At 37.1% G+C, this 19,630-nt stretch overlaps 1 protein-coding gene across 3 annotated transcripts in view; it reads right to left on the bottom strand.

Annotated features, from left to right (window-relative positions):
* Positions 1-19,630, bottom strand: part of LOC131037054 (uncharacterized) — a 49,102-nt gene that overhangs the window by 17,500 nt on the left and 11,972 nt on the right. For 2 of the 3 annotated variants that reach the window (XM_057969090.2, XM_057969089.2), the window contains exons 3-7: positions 16,227-16,286; positions 15,394-15,476; positions 15,166-15,230; positions 15,022-15,055; positions 14,714-14,784 (exon numbers count right to left, since the gene is read on the bottom strand). In XM_057969090.2, the coding sequence (XP_057825073.1) occupies positions 14,714-14,784; positions 15,022-15,055; positions 15,166-15,230; positions 15,394-15,476; positions 16,227-16,286 (313 nt within the window). The remainder of the gene's footprint in view (positions 1-14,713; positions 14,785-15,021; positions 15,056-15,165; positions 15,231-15,393; positions 15,477-16,226; positions 16,287-19,630) is intronic. The other variant, XM_057969091.2, reaches the window with a different exon arrangement.

The raw sequence follows: 19,630 nt of genomic DNA, 5'->3' as shown, positions 1-19,630 counted from the left end.
ATTACAACTCTACTGAAATTGATGCGATCTTCTAAGGTGATTAGTGATTTTCAAATCATCAAGGATTATAGATACTGTCATAAAGATACATATCAATATTTCAATAATGATTGAATGTTCAAGCAATTTCAATATCTCCAGTTGACCACACAAGGCGTCCTTACAATTAGTAAGAAGCTAGTGGTTTGGATATGAATCTCACCAAAAATCAAGCACAACACTTAGTCCTTCAAACTTAAATACTACTTCGACTGAGAATGATTCAAGAAGATAAACAACCATGAAGATAGCCACAAGTATTGCAATAAAACACCATAACTTCAATATTTTATTGATCTCAAAGCCAAATGGACAACAATTGTTCAAAATTCTTTCTTCACTACTCAATCTTGCTACACAATAACTTTCTTCTCTCTAAGCTCTTCTAATTTCTAATCTCTCTTTCTAATATCTAATCTTCTTCTAATGACAAAATGAAAATGAGTGAGGGTATATATAGCATCCTCAATTACAATGAACGGCCCAGATCAAAAGAAGATCAATGGCTAAGATTTTGACACCTAAACCCTAATTAGGGTTTGTTACAAAAAGTTCCCCTTTTAGATGAACATTATTAAATGCATAGCCAAATATTTAATTGGCACAAAAGTCGAGGAAACATAGACCAATGAGAATTAAGATGCCACATCATCCTATAACAACCTTTCTTCTAGAACTTTGTTCCCTTTCCTGTGCATATCCAACGAATCTGGACACAATTCTTTCAATCTCAGCAATAGGAATCTCAGGAAGATTCTTCATTCGTTCCTCCAAGTGAATGACTTGATCAAAAGCCGTGAGAAGAGCCGTTTCCCATCCAGGTTCAAGTTCTTTGATCTTCTCAATTAGGAGCATAGTAGTGAACATCAAGTCTCGTTGCTCATCTGTGATGACATTCTCCCCTTTGCAAAAGATGACCTTGACTCTATCCTCCAACTCTTGGATGTCCACATCTATCTCAATCTCGATCCGCCTGGCAAGAATGGTACACAATACCTCAAACACTTTATCCTGAATTGGATGGATGATACCTTCAACTTGACTGCATTTGGTGCTAATGTCCTCAAAAAGAATCTCTTTCATCTGGAGCAGAGCTGACCACTGTAGGAGGTTATGAGTTCCTCCATCCATTATCTTTTCTTGTGCCAGGATCCGTCTTGGTGTTTGCCTTATTACTTGCAGGACAGGAATGATAACATCTCTAGTGTGAGTGAAGCGGCTACAGTTATCACTAGATTATGGATAATCTCAAGGACCTAGATAGCTCGATGAATTGTCTTCATCATTCTTGTTGCAAATTCAACGGCTACCGTGTGGGATTTATCAATCCAAGAGCTCATAAGCTGAACCAAGCTCTTGACCCTTTCTGCTTCGCCAACCGACTCAAGAGGAAGTGCTTGTAAAGGAGATACTGTTGGATCCTGACGTCTCAAGGGCTGATTGAGATGACTAAAATAGCCTCTCCAAGCACCGACCTCTCTCTCAAGCTTCCTATTCTTTTCCATTTCTTCCTTAAGTTTGTCCTTAAGTGCTTCAAATGAATCGGTTGCCTCTTCCATTGCCTGTTCAATGGTGAGTGGACCAAGCTCAAATGTTTCCAAGTCATACTCATCTGCAAGAATTTCACCTTCATACTTGTCCACTACTGGTGTAGCTATTTGCAATTTCCTGGATCCTGTCCCATCCCTTATCAGCTTGGACATCTTTGTGGCCTTCTTCTTTTCTGTTATCTCTTGAGAATTTCCTATAAGGCTTTCTAAATCAATTACATCTTCTTCCTCTTCAACCACAATCACTCTTGTCAGTCTCTCTTTCAACCAATCCAGGATGGCGGATCTTGTTTCTCTAACTTGTATTTCCTTCGGCAATGGTTCATCTTCTCGGAGGGGAGATGTCACTTCATCATCATTTCTCTGATCTTCCTGTAGCTCATCAATTCGGGGAGATTGACTTAATGAATGTTGAGGTGTCTGTCCCTTCTCTGGCTTATCATTTTGCACCATGGATTCCATAGATTCATCAACCTCAGGTACCATCTTCTCTTGACCTTCAGCTTGACTAGCCCTCTTTTCATGTCGAGAAGATGTGCTTGATGGGCGATCTCGATTGGCCTCTTGCTTCTTATTGGAAGATTCTCTTTTCTCAGGTCTTTCTTTCCTCTTTGCGCCTCTAGGATGAGAAGTGTCTTCACTCACGCTTGCTTCTCCTTCTTCTGGCCTTGCCTCCAAAGTAAAAGTCATTGATACGTTCTGCTCTCTCAACTTCTGATGTTGTACATCCACCCGTCTGCAAGTACATGATAAAACAGGGACCATCAAAGCTCTCAAGTCTAAAACCTCGGGCTCGTTCCAATCTATCTTCACTCTTTTATCTTCTTTGTCATATGACGACTGGAGGTACCTGCCATTGTCTTGGGCTTGATCAGCTACTCTATAAGCTTTGCATTTCCTGATGAAATCCAAAGGTAGCCTGGAATGCATCTTTCTTCTAACTTCTAAATCACTTGAGAGATTCATCCAAAAGTCCTCTACCTAAAACTCATGTCTGTACTTCTTACCAACTGTCTCCTCCATATAACCATGAGGATCAAAATTCTCCCGTGAGGCAAAGAATGTTAATGAATACAAGGCTAACTCCTTCTCTGCATCTTCCGAGGCTTGAGTGTTAGGACATAGTTCAACTGAATTCCCCAATATGATGGGCACGGGAACTCCAAATCCATGCTTGTGTTTGGATACCTTTGCATAAGCTACCAACTGTCTAGTTACCTCAAGTAGCACTATCCTGTCTGTCGGATACCTCGGCAACATGTATGGAGGTGAAGGACACCCATGAACTCTGATATATGTAAACTTTTGAAACTGGATGAACCACGCACCATACTTCTTCACAAGTTCTTGCGCATCCAGAGATAGTTGATTATGAATTCCACCTTGCAATATCCTAGTGATGTTCATCGTGAAGGTATCATTGACTAACTTGTAGTCACTTCTAGGCGGATGATGTAGATGAATATAAGAGTCACAAACTCTCACTTCTCCGAGTCCTCTTCCGATCACTCCTCTGTGAGGTAGCCCTGCATACTCGAAACTCCTGATTAAGGCATATATGACATATGAGCTCATATGGAATGATTTGGTAGGCCTTAATCTTCTCAACTGCACATCCAGACTATTGCTAATAATTCTGGCCCAATGAAGTATTCCTTTCCCTTGGATTATCACTTGAATGAAGAAGAACATCCACTTTTCGAAGTAGAAGGCTTGAGGAGCCCCCGTAACTTGATTGAGCAAAGTTATCAAATCTCTGTACTCCTCCTAGAAGTCAATCCTATACGGTGTGTTGGGAATCTTGTTCAGGCGAGGCCAACTTTTGAGCAACCAATTCTTTTTGATGAGGTTCAGACAGGTGTCGGGATCATCTTCATACATTGACTTGGCTCCTTCTAAACTTTTGTAAATCATGTCTTTATGCTCTGGAAGATGAAGAGCTTCACTTATAGCCTCCTTTGAAAGGTAAGCTAAGGTGTTCCCTTCCTTGGATACGATCGACCTTGATTGTGAGTCATAGTGGCGGGCACACTCGATCATCAGCTCATGGCACTTGACTGTTGGAGGGAAACCTGCCGCCTTGATGATGCTACTTTCAATTATCCTCTTCGCAACAAGCGATGGCTTGCCAATGTAGGGGACCTCTCGAAACTTCTTCACATTGAAGTTTCCCAAGTTGGTGTCTCCGATATTACTCCTTTTGGACACGATCCTGGTCTCCAATTCGTCGTTCTTCTGATCTTCTTTGATGAGAGCCGGGCGACTAGTAGATGCTCCTGCCTTTGGAGTTGCCATCTTGACACCTACACAACATTTCAAAATCAGTTCTTAAGCATTATATCTTGAAGTGTAGAAATTAAGACTCAAAAGGAAGATTTAAGATTCTAATTAGGAAACTTTATGATAAATCTAGAGTTATCATTTCCTAATTGACTCATCAATCACTTAGACTTTTCTAAAAAAGTGTCCAAAAATCAAGTCTTGAACAAGAATGTTAAGATAATTTCACCATACCTCCTCATGAGTGCTAAACTCTAAGAAATGATGCAAAAATGGATTTCGCTAAGCAAAGTTTAGATCAAAGCCGTCTCTTGGATGAATTGCGCGTCCTTTAGCCTTGGAAAGAATAAACTCCACTTCTTTAGTTTTCAACACTTGAAAGAAATTCGCTCCAAACCAGCTCTATTTCGCACCTCCAATTAGCTCTCCAATTTCGCACTTAAAAGGATGATTGAATGAATGATTAAACTTGATCAAAGCATCCCTATTATATAGAGCGCTCACCCCTTGCTTCCCCTAGGCCGACTTGGCAAAAAGGAGGTTAAAAAATAAATAAAATCTCAAAAAGGGGGGCCGACTTGTATAATAAAAGCAAATTAATGCCTTGAGCGCTCACCAATGAATTTTAATTTAATAAAAAATTAATTTTAAATGCCTCCAAAGTAAAATTTTGACTTTCTCAAGGCTTAAAATTAATTTATTAAATGCCAAAATGCTTTTAATTTAATGCGAATTTAATTTTAATTTTCCAAATGCCTCGATTTTAGCAATTTTGGCAATCTAATGCAAATTGGAGAATATCAATTTTTAAAACAAGGCTTAATGAAACTTGCAAATAATTTCGCCCTGGACCCTCTCTGAGGGTCAGGAGCAATTTTCCAATTTTAGCCTTGAATACTTCGCATCTTGACTTGAAAATCAACTGGAGGGTAAATTGATATCCAGTTAAGGTGTTGCACTTCAAATTTTGACATTTTGCATGAGGAAAATAGGTGGAAATGTCAATTTCGCCCTGGACCCTCTACAAGGGTCAGGAGCGACTTTTCATTTTTTAGCTATAATCCACCTTAGCTTGATTGTTGACCCTTCAATGTCACTTCTAAGATCCATTTCCTTGCACTACCATGTTAATTCATCAACAATTTTGAAGGAAATAATGTCTTTAGAGGAAATTTCGCCCTGGACCCTCAGCAAGGGTCAGGAGCAATTTTCCTAATTTTGCTCAAAATTAGCATTTTTCAACGTTCAAAATCTCTTCAAGACATTTCAAATAGATCTTCTCACTGGCTCCCAGACTTTGCTCTATCCAACTTGGGAGAAAAAGTGCAACTTTGGTGTTTTTCGCCCTGGACCCTCAGCAAGGGTCGGGAGCGATTTTTTCAATTCTGACTAAAAATCTTCACTTCCTCATCAAAACACTTTTTCACCAAGCTAGATCATGTTTAGGCCTCCAAAATAAGCAAAAAAAATCCTCTTTTCAAATTTTTTACCCTAGACCCTTAGCAAGGGTCAGGAGCGATTTTTGCAAATTAAACTCAATCCTCCACCATTTTTCATTGAAAATTTATTCGCCACTAGGCAATGTTCTTCCTTTATCCACTCAATCCAAATTTGCTTTGTTGTTGCAAGGTAAAATGAGAGTTTTCAAAATTTTCGCCCTGGACCCTCTCTGAGGGTCAGGAGCGATTTTTCATTTTTTGCCCAAGATCATCAAGTTTCAAATGCAAATCATCATTCATCATGCTTTTGGAGGTCCTTTCTTCCTTAGCCTAACCTTGCCTTAGCAAAATTTTGAAGAAAACATGCAGTTTTTGTGATTTTCGCCCTGGACCCTCTCCAAGGGTCAGGAGCGACTTTTTGGTTTTAGGCATATTCCTTCATCTTTTAGACTTCAAATCGCTTCTAAGGCATAAAACATCATGTCCTCTTCCTATCCAAGCAAGATTTTGCCTTAATTCTTCAAATAAAGGAGAGAATCCTGGAAATTCGCTCTGGACCCTCAGCAAGGGTCAGGAGCGATTTTTACAATTGTCTTCAAAATCCTGACTCTCAACAATCTCTTTTCACTTCAAGGCAATTTAAACATTATTTCAAACCCATGTCTAGCCTCAGCTTCGCTCAAACTTGGAGGAAAAGGTTCAATATTAGGTTTTTCGCCCTGGGCCCTCAGCAAGGGTCAGGAGCGATTTTCCAATTTTGGCTTGATTGCTTCCTTGTTGATCGTCCAAGTTATATTCAATGGGTAAGACATGCTTCCTTGACTCCATTCCAATCATAAAAACATTTTAACTCTGCAAGAAAAATGTGCTTTTGAAAATTTCGCTCTGGGCCCTCAGCAAGGGTCAGGAGCGAATTTTGCAGTTGTGACCAAAATACTCCACTTTTCATCTTAAAATCTCTTTGCCAAGGAAGATGTCATCTTGCATCATGCTATGAATAGGCTTTCATGTCCAAGAAAAGTCAAAAAATATGTTTGCAAAGAATTTCGCTCTGGACCCTCAGAGAAGGTTAGGAGCGATTTTACCTTTCTTGGGCAAAATTCCTTCATCTCATCATCTTCAATCAAGTCTGGATACTTCATCATGCTCATTTCATCCTCCACCATGCCTTTGACATCTCAAATTGATCAAATAAAGCTAGAAATGACCTCCATGAGGTTTTTCGCCCTGGACCCTTAGCAAGGGTCAAGAGCGATTTTGATGATTTCAATAGGATCCTTCATCATTTCAAGCTAAAACTCTTTCAGGCGGGTGGAGAAAGTCATTCAATTTTCATTCATGCTCAAAACTTGGTCTCTTTCCATTGCAAAGTGAGGGAAATCAAAATTTCGCCCTGGGCCCTCAGCAAGGGTCAGGAGCGATTTTGCCCTTAGTCTCCAAAATTCATCACTTTTCTTGTCTTCAAAACTTCAATTGCCTTAAGTGACGTCCAATCATCCTTCCGAGAGACCCTGCACGAAACAATTTAGAAAAGTCAGTGACAAATATGCTTTAAACAACATTTTTCGCCCTGGACCCTCAGCAAGGGTCAGGAGCGACTTTCTCGTTTTAGGCTAAACTGTTCAAAATTTGAGTCTCAAACCACTTCACCAAGCAAAGTCAGGTCATTTTCAAGGCCAGGAACTAGTTAGCAAGTCCATCAGAAACAAGAAATTGTGCTTAGGATAAAGTTCGCCCTAGACCCTCAGCAAGGGTCAGGAGCAAAATCTCTGTTTCAGGCATCATCTTACTTTCCAAAAATTGATCAAAACTTACCCAGGCAAGAACACACAATTTCTCCTTCAAAAATGCTAACACTTAGTCGAAATTGGACTTTACCCCAAAAAACCCCTCTTTCAATCAGGGCCTAACCTGAGACCTACTCTGACTCCCCTGAAAGGCTTACCTCATTTCAATAATCTCAATTCTTCGGGACGACACTTAACACTTTTCCAAAATTTGACTGGACTTAGCCTGAATGACGTCAAAAAGGAACCCTTAAGGTTTAGCCCTAGCCCAGGATCACTTACTCACTCAAAACCCTAAAAAGAGAGAGAAGAACAAGCAGAGAGAAAGCAAAAAACAAAGCAAGAAGAGGGGGTCCCCATTCTAATGGGGCGATGTGTGAAATGGTCACAACAGGCTGCAACATCAAATACACCATATCACCTACATCGAATGATCACTCAACTCTCTTCTGGTCCGCATATTGTTTTTGCTGGTTCTATGCCTTCTGTATGTTTTCCTTCAATGATCTCACAATGTCCTAACTCTCCTGAAGAAGATCCCTAGCACTCGGCACTTTATTGTCACTCAACAACAAGTCCAGAAAGTTGGGCGCATCATACCCATACAAAGCCATGAATGGTGTCATCTGAATGGACATGTGATAAGTAGTATTATAACAATACTCTCATAGATGCAACCACCTCACCCATGCCCGTTGTTGTCCGGCTATATAATTCCGGAGGTAACCTTCCACCGACTTGTTCACATTCTATGTTTGTCCATCAGTCTAAGGGTGGTAACTCGTACTAGGGGTGAGCTCGATACCACTAAGTCTGAATGCCAAAAATTACTCATGAGTCTGTCGTCCCTATCACTGACTATAGTCTGAGGCAACCCATGGAGTCAAAAAACCTCTCGGAAGAAAAGATTTGCAACCTGTACTACTAAATAAGTAGCTGAGCTCGGGAAGAAATGGGCAAATTTCATAAGCCGATCCGCAACCTGTACTAGGATGTTCGAGAGGGTATAGCAAGATTTTGTTTGGAATTTTGATATAGGTGGCAGCTTTTGTTTTTTCAGTTCAAAGATACAGTGATGTAAAGGGTGGATTGGGAAGCTTTTGGTTACAACCTTTTGATAGGCTATATCAATGTAAATGCTATTTCAAATTTACTAATAAAATTATCTATTACTGACCAAAAAAAAATATACATAAATACATAAAATATAACTTTATAAATATAAATATATATGTACTTTCTATACATATATAAATAATATATATACATATACACCCGTTCATGGGTTTCCAAGGTGTAATGCCCCCATTTTTGAACGAAGAATAATTAATTAATTAAATTAATTAAGTTGTCCCAATTATTGATATTTCTTAAAGATAGCTTAATTAATTATTTTAATTAATAGTATTAAGTTAATTATTTATAAAGTTATCAAATAAATTAAAAATTAAAATATGACTTTATATTTAATTGATTTAATAAAGTGACTTAATTTAATATTATATCATAAAGTCACTTATGTGAATAATATTATTTCTAGAAGCTTCTGGATGATGGATTAAAAAAGTATAAAAGGAGGTTTAGCTCAACTTCTAATCATCCAAGATTTTATATTTGATTTTGAGTTCGTGTGGAGAAGGAACCAGCTAGGGTTTCTGCCATTATTCCGCCTTTGGGAACGGTAACTCTCATAGGTTAAGCAATTTTGAGGCTGTGAAACTATCAGCTGACATTATTGCAGATGGGAGGTGATAATTCAGTCATTTCATTGGGAGCTTAATTGGTGGCCAAGGGCCAAATTATGCTAGGGTTCAATTTGGAGAAGCATTGGAGACAATTTTGGTGTTAGGAGTCTTCATCAATTCTACTATCTAAGGGCTGATTGCATATACCATTTTTTGAGTCTCATCTCGGTAATTTTCATATTCACATTAGCTGGAGAAGTGCAACGATTATTGTTCATATGGCCTCATTCGGATGTTGTTTCTTTGTGGGTATTTGAGCATTCATCTTGGGAGGTCTTAGCAATCATTTTGGAGTATTTTGGAGGAGCTATTAGCTTGCTGATAATCAATTCTAGGGGTCTGATATACTGCTGCTAGGGCATCATTGGACACATATTTTTGTTCACATCTTCACTTGAAGGCATCCTTTGGTTATGGGTATTTGAGGAATCAATTGCTATCGTCCTGGCAATCATTTCTATACCAATTTGGAGACCTTTATTTGCTGAATTTATTTATTATTGACATTCATGTCAGAACAGGGGAGAATTTGAAGAAAGGCACAATTTGGCAAGGTGAATGCACATAGTGGAGTGATATTGCTTGCTTCTTCATCGCTACACCTGGGCGCTTCATTCCAGGTTCATTTGGCATTGTTTATCATTGAGTTTTCAGTTGTATGCAGGAGTTAATTAGCTGCCATTAATACTCAGAAAAGTCTGAAACTAATTTTGTTGTATGCCAAGAGTCTTGGCACTTGCAAAATCATTTGTAATTCGGGATTGCATTGAAAAAATGATTCAGTTGTGAAACTCTATAAGTGCTGTTATAAGTTTGTTCCAATCTGAGGTTGCATGCCAAATGTTTGTCAAAATGTCCATTCCATATTTGAGTTGTATTTGAGGTGAAATTCTTCTTGTTAGTTTGTTGTATGTTCTCTACAACATTTTGACATTAGTTTTCAGCATGCTTCAAACTGTTTGATCATATTCCTTGGGCTGCAAACATCAAGACGGCAATCAGATTTTAGTAACAGCAAGTTTAAGGGTTGTAGGACAACTGCTTGACAATATCCCTTGAGCTTATCTCCAGCATTATGAAGCCATAATCAGCAAGGGATATTACACAAGGGTTAATCCTTTTTGTAAGGATCATGGAAATAAGGAGGAGATTTGGTCAAAACCTGAGGAGAGATGGGTTAAGATCAACTTTGATGGGGCCTCTAGGGGCAACCCGGGTATTTCTAGAGCGGGATGTGTGGCTTGCAATGATGAAGGGAAGGTTCTTTTTAAAGGTGCAAAAAGGTTGCAAGATGGAACTAATAATGACGCAGAGGTGCAAGCGGCTTTGTTAGCAACTAATTTGGCAGTTAACATGAAGGTTTCGAAAGTCCATTTGGAGGGAGATTCTCAAGTTGTGGTTAACGCAATCATGAAAGGAGTAACCCCGAGTTGGAGATTAAAAAAGTTTATCACCTTAATCTGCTCAAAATTAAAAACCTTTCAAGGTTTTTGTATTTCTCATGTAAGGAGAAGTGGAAATGTCATTGCTGACGGGTTGTCCAATATGGCATGCGATTTAGCTATGGGAGAGGTGAGGTGGTGGGATGGAAATGATAGCACCAGTCAATGGAGTTAAGACGGCCTGCTAAATACAGTACCAATGACATACTTGAAATGTGTTTTTTTTTTTCCTTTGTTCGTGTGCCTAGGCTAGCTCGAGCATTGCGGACAATTAATGCCGAATTCCTCTGCAACGGCGGCGGAAGTTGGCAGAGCCTCATTAATAGGTAGAATGAGAATGTACGCTCATTCATTGTGGCAAATGAGCGAATTTGGAGGTGGTGAAAGTAGTTTCTTTGCAAAGATAGGCGGTTTTGTGTGGTGCTCGAAATGGAAGCCAATTTCACACTCAAAACAACTAAACTCATGCATGCCTTTTGGGGTCCCGTTCCTGAAAAACGGCTGCAAAATATGTTTCTTGCACGAGATCCCTTGCTCTTGAGGGTTGTTCAATTGGTCCTAGGCGAGGAGGTGGCAGTCACTGGTCACAGATACAGAACCCTACTCCTTAATTATGGCGTGGGGGCTTGAATTTGGTTATTCCTGTGCGGAGGTTAGAAGTGTGATGACGGCGATAGTGTCGAAAGATTACCTGCTTATTATGGATTCTCTGTTGGAGTGGGCGTTCCAGGGATGGGGCTTTAATGTTTCGGAAGGCATCCCGAAGGAGCATGCAGAACTTAGAGGCAAGAATATGCGGATTCCTTTTCTGCGACACTGAGAAGAAGTAAAAGCCAGATTTCGTGAGGATGCGAGGAGAGGGTGGGAGGGCCTGAAAATGTATGTTCAAATCATGGAATTGGAGGAGATCATCAGGCAGGAGAGGGAGGAAGTCGGGGTGGTGGATGAGGAGCGAAGGAAGCGGTCAATAACCAGGTGTCTATCTGCGGAAATGGCCAAGCAAAATGAGTCGCTAGCAATCAGACTGACTGGTGGAGAGAATTGGGTGGATGGTGTTTCGAGCACCTCAACTGCAGAAGCGGTGAAGAGAGATGAAGTTTCTGTGGGCCAGGGTACCTCTTGGTGCCAATTTCCTTTTTTTGCTAAATTTTGTTTGAAAATCTTAACTTTTTGTTAAAAATTGTTTGAACAGTATATGCCAAATTTAGTATGGCATGATGTACATGGACATTTTCGTACTCATAGTAGTGGGGTGTGGGGTTCGAGCAGGTTACTGGTTTGTGAATTTATTTTTGTTGATGGGTGATTTGGAGTTTTTGTGGGTGGTTTTTTGGGGAAGTGGTTTGATAGTTAAATTTTGGATGAAGATGTATTGTTTTAGCTTTATTTAATAAAATCACAAATATTACCGATCAAAATATATATATATATATACATATAATTAAATAAAATATACATACAAAAATTTAATAAAAATAAAATATACATAAATTAAAAAATACATATACATACATAAATATATAAAATATATATATATATGTATTCATACAAATTTTAATATATATAATTTATATATTTAAAAAAATAATTTATTTATGTATATATAATTTATATATATAGATATTTCATATACATACATTGAAGTATTTATATGTTTTATTTATTTTTGTGTACATATAGATACACACACACAAACAAATAGAACATATAAATACTTATGTACATGTTTTATTTATATGTACAACTAAATAAATGTTTCACATGATTAAGCATCACTTGGTTTCAATTTTCACAAAATGTTCCTTTGAAAATCCACCTCCTATATCTCCTCTAGTTTTTCTTCAAATTATTGACAAGCTTTTTCACATTACTCCTATCTTTTCTAGTTCTCTCTATAGCTAATGATAGTTTTTTGCTCTCAGCAACCATACAATAAGCAGCCTCTTTGTGCTAGTCAAAAAATTAGTCATTTGGAGAGGTGTGACGAAATAAAAGTTTCATCCTATCTTCTTCTAATAATGACTTTACCTTGATAGGATGCACTTATATCAATTCCAAAACTTTTTGATTTTGGGAGTTGAAAAAGATTTTGTAAGTGGAGTTAAAGAGACCTATTTTTTGTAGCAATACTTCTTCAATAGCTCAAATATTACCCAACATAATTAAACTAATCAATAATTATCATCAATTTTTTTCAATCATACATACATATTAAAAAAAGGTCATTTTATAGCCATCTATGTTCACTTTTTAGCATTTTCCAGCGTAAGGCCACATGGGAAAAATATACTCTCAAATTCTAACAACAATCTTAGACTATGTTTCTAGCAAAAAAAATTTGAGAAACATAAAGAAAGATTTTGAGGTTGATCTTTAACTCCATGAATACATTGTGGAGGAGCTAAAATTTTCCTAACACCCCTATGCCTACTATAACAATGATTTTTGGTTGAAAATATACCAACAGATCAACAATAAACTTTATTTGGTTGTCCATACCTTCATGTTGACAATGATTGGGTAGGAGACCCTACATACGTATAACTGGTTGTTTTCTCTAAGATTTCCTTGTCGAAGATGGCTGGAAATTATTACCATTACCAAGGGATTGCACTCCATCCCTTTGTGCTCTAATTTATGATCAATTATATAATTGTGATAGATGAGCAATATTAGTTGACTAAAAGTCCGAAAAGAAAACTCTTCTAGTATATCTTGAACATCATATTCCAAGTCCTTCCATTGTTTCCATAATTAACTTTTCATTTCGTCATAGCATTTATCATTGAAATTGGAAAGTGTCCTCTTCGAACATTTATTTGATTGACAAGTGATACCTATTCAACACTATACTTAGTGGTTGGCCTTTCAAATTACATTGGTAGAGATCATCATGATTTGAATTTTTCTTAATGTTTTCTCTCAATTAAAAATAAAGAACACATTACAACAAAACTTGAATATCATAGAGAAGTCCAATAAGTTCCCTCATTTAGAATTTCTTATTTTAAGTTCTTGGGAGATTTAAAAGAATGAAGAGAAAAGAAAATAAAAACCAAACTTTGTTTGCATTGCATTATTTACATTTGATCGAATTGTTTTTAGATCAAGGGAGTTCTTTGAGAGTCACCAAAGATCGGATGATAGAACCAGGCATCTTAACAAGGAGAAGCATCACATGTCAACATAGATCAACTAATTTTTTATGCAAGAAAGTAAATTACTATGATAGATCATTTAAGAAAAATTCCAAAATTGCATTAGTTTCTTAGGATAAGAGCTCTACTAATAACTTGGCAACTTTACAATTTACCAACTTTTGTTTCAATAATCATATATAAATGGCTTAATGAAATTTATTGTTACAAATCTGAATTATATTGACACAATAACCCTAACTAAACGATTTTAAAGTTGGTTGGATCCTAGCGTTATTACAGTGGTATCAAAGCCACCTCTTCTGCCAATTTGTGTGTGTGTGATACAAAAGTGATAAAGAAATGAAGTACATGTGAAGGGAAAAAAGAAAAGAAGCTTTGATGAAAGAAATGAGAAAACCAACATCTGAGAGGTCAATAGGACTAAAACAGAGAGGTTGGCCAGAGAATTTTGATCCACCATGAGAGAATCTATGGCAGAGATTGTGAAGACTTTGAAAGGCATGAACCAACAATGGACTGCTAGGAGGTTCAATCCCAATGGTGCTGAGAGAAGCCACTCAGCAAATGATGGAAATCTTTGCAAAGAGAGGGAGAGGACCCATGAAGAGCAGCAAATAGCCAAATACCACCAAGACTTGAGGATGACATGGCAAGACATCATGTTGAATATAGTGCCCTAGACCTAGCCATCCATCGTGACGTCATTCATGGGGTATCATGATATGAAAACAACAAACGATCATTGTAGAGATATACAACAATACGGAAAGATCACAATACCTACCTATGATGGTTCCAACAGGGTTACAAATAGAGCTTGGTTGAAGAAGTTGCAAACCCATTTCTCCTTAAACCCCATGTATGAGGATGAAGTAATTAAGTTTGCAATACTTCACCTAAAGGGTGTGGCTCATGAGTGGTGATACCATGGCACGGTGACCCAAGAACATGGTTTAATCACTACCTTAGAGGAGTTCAACCATAGATTGATCGAGAGGTTTGATAGAAAGGATCTGGAGATTCACTTTAGGGAGCTAGCATAATTAAGACAAGAGGCCACAGTTGAACACTATGTGGCAGAATTTCAAAGGCCATCAATGATGTTCCCAAATGTGATAGAGAGGAGACCCATAGTTCTTTTTGTAGAGGGCTTATCTTAACCACTCAAGGGTTTTAAAATAAATCATAAGCTTTTTTAAAAAAAGTGCATTTAGAAAATGGTATGCGTGGAACCAACAGGATACAAATTGATTACAACAAGGCCTCTTACAATTTTGTAATCTTTTTTATCTTCTCGTCTGTTGGAGCTGGTGGAACATAAGCAGCAGCATTAATTATTGCCTGCCATTACAAATACTTGCCTTATAAGAAAACTGGTGCTAAGTCATATGAAGGTCAATCTTTGAGTACATTGATTATGCTGAGTTAGCAACAATAAATGGCAACAAGAGCAACCTTATGTTTTGCTAAAAATATTAAATTCAATTTATATTAAAAATACCATTATTTAAATATCTGCATAATTAAAAAAACAGATAAATTCCAGGTCGAATCATTCAAGTAACACAATAATAATACCTGAAGTTTTCCCAGTGCATCGTTAATATTGTCCCTGTGATTTGACACTATTTCAGTCAATATTCTCAGATAATTGATGAAAGTTCTTCAAAATATGAACAGTGACTATGTAAAGGACCTCAGAAGCTAAGAGTATATAATTACTTCTGGGACCGGGTTTTGGTGGACGAAATAACAATTTCTCCTTCACTGTTGATTCGATTCTTTTCCTGTTTGACAATATTAGAAAACCAATTATTTTGTCCATGGGATATAAAAACAAGAAAGATGAGGCATTTAGACAGAAAGGCATATTTCTTTGATTTCAAATCAAACCATTATTAAAAGAATACAGGAAGCTTGGTCCTACATCAAGAGAGTTCATGAACAGACCATTTGCAATATTTTTTCTCTGACTCGTAGAGGCAGCCAACTAGCACCCATAACATTGAACCGCATATCCACCTTTGTGCTCACTAAAACATTTTAAGTAGTATATAAGGTAGCCTCTGTATTATTTTAATTGTAGCATAATTAAGAAAATTAGAGCAAAGTGCAGCCATCCAAACTATTCTGAGTGTTACAGAGTACTTCCCTTTGTTCGGTAGCAAAGATGGGAAATGCAAATATATATTTGAACAGGCTGTTCATATATTAGTTTCAGTTCTGAATCTTGTAAACGGTTAACAATTGTTAAGCTCAAAGGACAAAATTTAAAGCCTAATTTTGTTTTCACAGCACATACCTTATGAACAGAAGACACATGCAGTTTCAGACATCAAAACTATCTCTTGGGGAAATGCACTTATATAGGCATGGCTAAATGCACAAGTGTTATCCAACGACATATCAGGGTTATGTGATTCAAAACATCATGAAAACTGTAACACTTAAAATTACATTTCTGCATAATCTAATATGTTGCTACTGCTGGGAAGAAAAACTATAGTTATAATTTTATAAACTATAGACACTTTAAAAGCAAAAGAGACATGGATTAAGTCACAAATTAAAGCTGTCCATTTCAGTTCCAATTTGAAAAGATATCATACATACCATTTTACAAGTTAAATTAGGGATCAACTGTTAGCCCAAACAGGCAATTTGACAATATAATACCTTGAATTTGACTATAAACAGATTATGGATGTTACAGAATTCAATAATTGCTTTTGCAGATTCTAATCTTGTGTATTCACCAAGAAAATAAAATTTGAAAAGTATACCTTTATTAACATTTTGTCCACCAGCTCCTCCACTTCTTGCAAAACCCACTGTCACGTGTTCTGTATGATATACACAATCAATAAAATTTTAGCTCTCTAAGCATTGAGAATAATGAAAATTATACACATATAATATGGTCAATGTGAAAGAGTAATAGATAGACCACTGTCGACAGGATATTTTTCAACCAAAAGAAGTCAAGGATAGATGTAATGTTGTCTCAAAGGATATTGTTGGATCCCAAAGCAGATTGATTACACCCTAAAAACAGATGCGTGCAGGATACAATGTAAGCTTTTACAAAGAACCCAAGATAATAATGCAGAAAGTGGTTAGGAATTAATATAAGAATGCAAGAGAAAACAAAGGTAAAATACAGGCACAGCAATCAAAATCACAAATTGAAATAATTACCCTCTCCTTTATGTCCACTTGGGCCATTTCCACATAGGATAAGTTTAGTTTTGAGTTTTCACTCAAAGGATTCATCATCCAAGATGTTACATCCGATTTGTGCCCTAGTTGTTTTTATGCTACATTTACACCATGTTCTTTGTGCCCTAGTTGTTTTATGTGATATTTACACAATGTTAATCGTGCCCTAGGTGTTTCATATTATAACTGAGTAATGATGCCCTAGATGTTTATGTTATAACCCAGTGATGATGCCCTAGATGGTACTTGTGCTCAATACAATGAAATGATGACTCAAAACTTTTAAATTGATGTTTTGCTATTTAGCATGATGACATTTAAGATGTTTTACTTTTGTTGATAATAATTTTGAAATGTCAGAATCATGACAAGATTTCAGGCTAATTGTTTGAACTGGCCAAGTGTGTGCAGGAGTTCGTCATCCTCCGAGAAGGGAGGGGAAATATCATCAAGTCGGAGGTAAATGAAAGAGAACTCATGCCATTTGGAAACCCTACCCATAAGTCTGTCAAGTCGTCTCATGTTGACCATGTTATTTTCGTTGGCCTGTCGTGTGATTGGTATCTTCTTCCGGAAGACAAACACTTTAGGCATGAAACTTGTGTGAGGAGCTTGACAGCGTTTTGGCGTGAGCATTCTTTGTGGAAATTGAGGGAAATACAATCTATTAGGGCAAAATGAGGATGGATTCCTTGTTGTGAAGCATATAGGTTTGTTTTTGGAAAAACGTTACACATTCTTCTGGTGGTTGGAAGATTATTTTGTTCTACAAAAATCAGGGATAGGGAGAAGCGCTTGTTGATTTTGGAAGCTTTTCCAGCCGAGGTTAACCTGGTAGGCGCCACAGCTCAGAAGATATTATTGGTGGATTTTGCAAAAGAGCTTGGGGAAAGAATTTTACAACGGCTGGAAACTACTTCTATGAAGGAGTACTTAGCTGCGGTTTGGCAAAGGAAGGCTCTCGAGTCTCCATTTCAAGCTATATTCAGGTCATGATATTTAATCCGAGCCTAATGTGGCTATTTGCCATTATTCTTTACTTCTGAATTTTCAAAGATAGGTATATAACAGATACAATTCCTTGACGATATGGCTATGAATTATGTTAGCTGAGAGCTGGAAAAGATTTTATTCATAATGCTAATTAATGTATGGATGTGAATGCTTTCTAAATGGCAAATGAGAACACATTCTCTAGATGTATTTCATAGAATGGTTGTGATAATTGTAACTTAATAAAGAGATAATACCACACAGTTCACTAAGGTGTCTGGCTGTGAATATATCTTCGTTTGAAGAAGAATACTTTGCACCACGTCATATGCTGTATGACTGTGAGTGTTTCATTAAACAGTAAGAAAAGTATATACATTGGAACCTATAGTAAGGTTGAATTTAGTTCGAATTATGAAAATAGTATAAATGAATACTTGAATGATTATTTAGCTAACGCAGTCTTGTAATTTAGAATAGTGTTGGAACTGCAACAAAACCCTTAAATTTCAGTGGTGCTTAATATTCAAAGTTATTCAGAAAGAATATAGTTGAGCTGTTAAGACTAGAATTTAACTCATCATCTAGAATTTCATTAAGTGGGAAATTACACTTCAGCAGTGTTAGCTGTCTATACAATCTTAATAATAACTTCCAGAAAATTGAGTTATAACTTATCTTAGTTGGATAAAGGAAAAAAGGCTTAAATAGTTTTCTGCACTCCTAAATGCAGATTGGCATATTAAGAATTGATTAAGAGAATTTAATAATTGTAGCAGTGACAAGAACAATTACAAATGCAGAATACAAAACATTGAATGTACAGGAGAGCTGGTAGCTCTAAAGCCTATCATTCCTTTATCAAACTAAGGAAGACTATTTCGGTCCAAGTTGGAGATGGTGGAATTAGAAATAAACTAATACATCTAGTCATATTATGGTCCTAAATCTCAGGATGAGATCAGATAACGGCCATTATATTCAATTAAACCCAATTTTGGATAATTTGACTATTGCTATTAAATTCAGTGTGGCAAGAAACGACAGGCAAGAGTAGAATTCAGTACTCATTAATGCAGTTGGGCATAATAAATACTACAGGTGCACTTAGACATTTAGTAAACTTACCGTAGTGCAAAAAGATGTGATAGACAAGGAAGCTTATAGTGCTTCTTAATGCAGATAGTCATGTGTATGGAAATACATAGCTTTACTGCTTCCTAATGCAGTTTGGCATTCATACAAAAATATATAGTTTCACTGGACGGTACAATAGCAGCACAAATGCTCATAATACATACAAAACATAGAAGCTAAAGCTGATGAGGGACATAGCAGCCTGTTGTCCATCTCATCTTTTCCACACTAAGGTAAGTTTATCGGTTTAAACCATGCTACAATAAAACTAGAAGGGAACAATTTACATATAAAATAAAATAAGGCCTTTAACTTCAGGATGAGGTAGAGTACTGGCCAGTACAATATGTTGGCATTTGGCATAACTAATGCAGATCAGGTCATGCAGTTGAAGTTGGATGACTCCACCAGTAAAGGATAGAAGTCTATTTGCGATGAAGAGATTGAGATTCTATGAATATATGACATGATCAGTTATTTGTGTTGTCATTGCTGGCAACTGATGTTACTGATGATTTGTTTTATCATCTAAGTGATTTGGTTTACCGGAAGACAGGGTTTACCAGCAGTGGACTAAAGTCTGTGAATTAGGACGTTAACCGGTAAAGCTGAATTGTTTTGATTGGATCAGTCGATTGGCGATGATTGGTAATTTGCGGTTTGGATGGTGAACTTGTATCATGGAAAGATGTATGTGACCGGAACCAGAACTTGTGATGATTACCGGAAGGCGTGTTTCAATTTTTGATGAAGTTTTGCTAAGGTTTTAGTAGGGTTTAAGGACCGGTGAAGAAATCATTAAACCGGTAATGATTTATGTTACAACGGTGATCGACAG

The sequence above is a fragment of the Cryptomeria japonica genome, chromosome 4, assembly GCF_030272615.1.
Source record: "Cryptomeria japonica chromosome 4, Sugi_1.0, whole genome shotgun sequence".
Classification (NCBI taxonomy): Eukaryota; Viridiplantae; Streptophyta; class Pinopsida; order Cupressales; family Cupressaceae; genus Cryptomeria; species Cryptomeria japonica.
Note: the sequence above shows the minus strand (reverse complement) of the source record. Positions and strands in the feature narration are given on the sequence as shown.